General features: G+C 35.7%; 1 protein-coding gene across 1 annotated transcript; it reads left to right on the top strand.

The window, feature by feature from the left end:
• Positions 1 to 1,447: 1,447 nt before the first annotated feature.
• On the top strand, positions 1,448 to 3,399 carry LOC137722040 (putative cyclin-D7-1). The gene is made up of 6 exons (XM_068461042.1): positions 1,448 to 1,714; positions 1,859 to 1,945; positions 2,082 to 2,180; positions 2,281 to 2,485; positions 3,004 to 3,146; positions 3,277 to 3,399. Exons 1-6 carry the CDS (start codon positions 1,448 to 1,450, stop codon positions 3,397 to 3,399), a joined length of 924 nt encoding a protein of 307 aa, XP_068317143.1.
• The last annotated feature ends 1,695 nt before the right edge of the window (positions 3,400 to 5,094 follow it).

Below are 5,094 nucleotides of genomic sequence, written 5' to 3'. Positions count from 1 at the left end.
GTGAATCAAACGCATTGAAAGTTCACCATTAAGATGTTATATGTTGTCGTAAATGTTGATTTGTTTGTCACACATAAATGCTTAAATAATCTCCGAATTAAAGTAGTTTTTCTACATAGTTTTTGGATAATGAGAAAGAGTATTAATGGGTTATAATCATGAAGTCTGTATGGTTAAATGATTGTCATGAACGATTGAGGGGGCTTAAAACAGAATTGACTCAATTGAGAGTTTACATGCCCAAGTGGAATGAAAAAAAAGTTCGGCTTAGGCTGCTTAGCTAATGCTTCTTAGGGTTGTGAATCAGTTTGAAATAGCTCAAACTTGCACCTGTTCGGCTCGATAACAAACAAGTTAAGCTTTAATATTGATATATTCTTCAAGTCTCCTAAGTAGCTCATACTTTTTCACGAGACAACTCAAGCTACATACTATTCAAGAAGTTTGTTTGTAATGAAAAATCATGTTTGAGATTTTTATTTCGAATAATTATGTGTACTATTTTTCTTAAGATTATATAAACTATTTTTCTTAAGATTATACAAACCTAAATGCTGCTAGTAGAGAATATGTCTTGTGGACCTAGTGGTCCCAATCCAACTGTCCAGGCTTCAAGGATGAACATCTAAGCCATTCAATTAGCAGCTTTTATTGGTGGAGACTGTAGAGAGATTCAATTCAATTAGAGATCATTGATCTTGCACTAGCAATTTGTCCCAATAGAGAAGTGACCGATGAGATGAGGGATTGGCCATCACCATTAACCACCAAGGCCCTCATGATCAAGCGTTGAAGACGATCACGAAGTGGGACCCACTCATCAACACAGAGATTGGGGCCCACATTTGAGTCTCTAAATATTATTCTCAAGTTCAGTGCCAACCAAACCAACCCACCGCATCAGTCACAAACCTTATGAGTTTCTGCCCTCGTTTCCTGCATTGAAGGGAGGACGATGTGAGAAAGAGACAGAGAGGAGGGGGGGGGGGGGGGGGGGGGGGGGGGGGGGGGGGGGGTGGGGCATTTACTCCACTACTAGCCTACAGAGACATCCTCGTGCGTGGACTCACGCAATTGGTACGTAACCGGCCGCGGTCAGAATTAAACCCTAGCTAATTTAATACAAAAACACCAATACATACCAAAAATAATATAAAACAATTTCTTAACCCACCACTACCACTACTATTCGGACTGCATTTACCCCATTTCATGATGGGCGTGTCCCTCTTTTTATTTCTCTATCTGTCTGTAAGACTGTAACTACCCACCAACTCTTATATAACTTCCCCTCAACTTCCCTCTTTTCACCATCTTCCAAGTTTTTCTTAATTTCGTTTTCTCAAACCGCTCATCTCTCAGTCGATCGAGTACCCTATTATTGAAACAACTGTGTACATTTTTTAGACTGACTAGTGACCATAGCTTCTTTTTTATTATTCAAAACATGGTTTGCATGGAAAGTTTGCTTTGCGATGAGGTATGCCCTTCAAGCCCTGCAGTGACTACTGAACCTATCCCTGGCATTAACTTTGGTTCAAAAAGTTACTGTAGATCAATATCAATGTATACAACTAAGGAAGAGTATGAGCAGGCTCTGACCATATGCATGGAGAAGGAGAAGAGCTATATGCCTGAACCTAATTACCTCGATAACCTGTGTTCGAATAATTTGGTCATTGCTAGGTTAAAAAGCATTCAATGGTTCATCAAGGTCAATACACACGCGCGCATATATATATATATATATATATATATATATATACACGTATGTATATGTTTAAATTAAGTATATATCTGAAAATTATCATGGTAGTAGTGCTAAATATTTATTTAATTCTTTGGTTTGTGTTTTCAGTCTTCAAGTCGGTTGAACCTCTCCCCTGGAACTGTTTTTTATGCTGCAAATTACCTTGATCGGTTCATGTCCACGAACCATTGCAATGTAAGGACTGCATGATATATAATGCTTTTAAGTTTAATTAATCCGAGTTGAAAGGAAATCTGTTTAATTAGTTATGTATTGGGCAAAATTGAAAGGAAATCTGACTTAATATCTATATACATGTATGTATTTTCAGGGATGGAAATATTGGATGGTGGAATTGGTGTCTATTGCCTGCTTATCTATTGCCTCCAAGTTCAGTGATACCTACAATCCTTCCCTGCTTGAAATTCAGGTGACAGCCTATTCGTTAATTATTTGCATTATTAATGAAGAATGACACCATTATTTGTTCCTGCAAAGGTTTAATTACTGTGTTGATTCATTGATCGCAGATGGAAGATCTGGAACATTCATTTGAGCCAAGCACAATCCAACGAGTGGAAATGATGGTGCTAAATGCATTAGGATGGCGCCTTGCTTCTACAACGGCTTACTCGTACCTAGAACTGTTCTCATGGTTTCTGGACTCATTGAAGCCCCAACTTCATGAAGAGATCATTGCCCTACTCAACAATTTGCTTCTTCGAGCTATTTCGGGTATGTTTTTTCGAACTTAATTATTCGATGTATGTAGCCGGTATATCCATTATTAACTCTAAATTTCCTTTTTCCCAAGTGTTAGAAGGGCTTTTATTTCACATGCACTTCTTCTAGATGACTTGCTCCTAAAGTATTGTAATAGTAATTAGTGTTGGTTAATTACTTAAATTACTCTGGATGCAACCCTATATATTGTAAATGATTTATATAATTCAATCAATGAGATTCATAAAATTTACACCAAGTGATACTTATTAATTCTAAATTATCCTTTATTTTATAAATTAATTTCTCAAATTTATAGAAACTCTTAAAACACTTGTACTACAAGTGGGTGGATTGCCCTCGTGAATAGAGTTTTTCTTTCAACTCATTACGTCCAATGTTGAAGCTCTTCCCCTCTCTTTAATGTAACTTAGAGTAGTAATATCGATTATAATTATAAAACTACTCAGTATTATTATTTTCTGATAGTACACATAATTAAGAAACAAAAATTATTATGAACTTTTCAGATTCCAAGTTTCTGGATTATAGGCCAAGTGTGGTTGCAATATCTGCTCTAAGGTGCAGTCTGGATAAGATACAACTTTCAGCAGCCATATCGGACAATGCCTACCTCACGTGTCTTACAAGTGTATTGGATAATGATCAAAAGGTCACTTAATTAATTTCAGTATCAAATGCCCTTTTTAATTTGCCCTTTTCTTTGGCTGATTAACATCTAACATTTTATTCCTGGTACTGTTTTATTGACTGGTAATTTGTCCACTACTTGTATATTATAGGGTGAGTTGGTGAAGTGCCATAAGATGATGGAGGAGCAATATTCATCAGTTGATTGTCTACACAGATTAAGAGATCACGAGGATTTCCATTACTGCCCTTCAAGTCCAACAACACAGTTCTGAAGGAACGTATTAATTTTTATGATTTCCATGTTGATTTCTCTCTCCTTAAGATGAGAGATCAAAGTATGATCACTAGGATTAACAAGAGAAAGAGAGAAGATGACGAAACTAATTAAAAACGTATATACTTTTGGGGAATTTAACATATCAAACATTGAATTCTTGGATCCTTATCAATTTATGTTAAGAGTGTTTTTGGTAAACACCACTCTTTTGAGTTTATTCAGACCCTTAAATTATTATTTTTCTGGTTGAACAATACTTTGAATTATTGTACAACTTATTTTTATTCATGGTTAAATATAAAAAATAAGGTATAAAACATGTTCAAAAATAACAATGAACTCAATACAAATGTAAATATTAATTACAAGATACGTAGATACAATCAGAAAATAAATATAAAAATTCAGAATATACTAAAATTTTGTTATCAAAATAAGTTCGGCAAATTTCGGGTAAAGTTAGATGGGAAATTCAAAAGCTTTTTATACATACCAATTTCCATCCACATTTTTTGAAATATTCGGATTTGGATCTAATCCAGCTTGGCACTCATGCCCTAAGTTTTAATATCCGACTACCGTTGACTAGTTATTTTTACTTGTCATCCCATTAATGTGGTCTAGCTATCTTAAAGCATCTTCTATGGGCTTCCAAAATGAGAATCTAACTAAAATTTAGGAAGAATTTGAAAACTACCATCTCTGATCACACTCGATCGTGCTCCTAGATTAGCAAAATGACTAAGAGCTCCTAAACATAAGGAATAAGGAGTGAAAAATAAGTTCCTAAGGGCTCCTAGCATTAAACAAATATATTTTTTAAACAAACGATATTATCTGTTGTAGACATGTAAATATTGTTGCATGCAAATGATGCATCACAGAGCTCCACGTGGCATATAACTCATCACAAATTGACAAGTCATCAATGACATGTGGCACAATTCAAGCAAAGGAAGCTCAAAAGCATTCCTAAAATACGGCAAAGGAGAAGAAAACTCTTTAAAATCAGCAAAGGGCACAAATTGCTCCCAAAACCGGAATGAAAGCTAAAGCATCTTCACAAAACAAGCAAGAATTGAAGATTGCTCACAAAATAGGCAAGAAAGCCCTATAGATTTCAGCCAAGCAAGGGAAAATGGCTGAAATTAAAACACAAAACATGCCTAAATTCGCCTATGGACAAATCAAGATACAAATCAAAGCCAAATCCATCCAAAGGCAAGTTTTGAGAAGTCTATAAATACAAAGACCTCAGACAAGTATAAGGGTTGACAATTTCTACATTGAAGAGTCGAAATTCTCACAAAAAGAGAACCTCTACCAAATCTTTGAAGACTAATACGCTGCCAAATCTCTCTTCAAAGAATGTACAACCAAAGTCGAAGCTTTCTTTCGACCAAAGCCGAAGCATTCCCTTGAAGAATTAACAAGCACTTATGCCGATTCCTTCAAGACCTTGTTGCAAGCTTAAAACTTGTAACGACATTCAATTCAAGATCAAGTCGTCAATACCCTTGAATCAACAAAATTCCACATCAACATCACCTTTGACACATGTCATACACAAACCTACAGGTAAATACTATCCACGCATTGTTTCAAGCTCAAACCTTGAAGCAATCGTTCGATCGTTCGTCCGAGATCAAGTCATTGCGACCTTTGGATCAATAACCCATGCATCTACATC

This window comes from Pyrus communis, chromosome 17, assembly GCF_963583255.1.
Source record: "Pyrus communis chromosome 17, drPyrComm1.1, whole genome shotgun sequence".
Lineage (NCBI taxonomy): Eukaryota > Viridiplantae > Streptophyta > Magnoliopsida > Rosales > Rosaceae > Pyrus > Pyrus communis.
This window is presented reverse-complemented; position numbering and strand designations above follow the sequence as displayed.

Coding starts and splice junctions, on each gene's coding strand:
- LOC137722040 (XM_068461042.1), top strand. CDS start 1,448: ATGGTTTGCATGGAAAGTTTGCTTTGCGATGAGGTATGCCCTTCAAGC. Junction 1,715..1,858: donor GCATTCAATGGTTCATCAAG/GTCAATACACAC, acceptor TTGTGTTTTCAG/TCTTCAAGTCGGTTGAACCT. Junction 3,147..3,276: donor TATTGGATAATGATCAAAAG/GTCACTTAATTA, acceptor TGTATATTATAG/GGTGAGTTGGTGAAGTGCCA.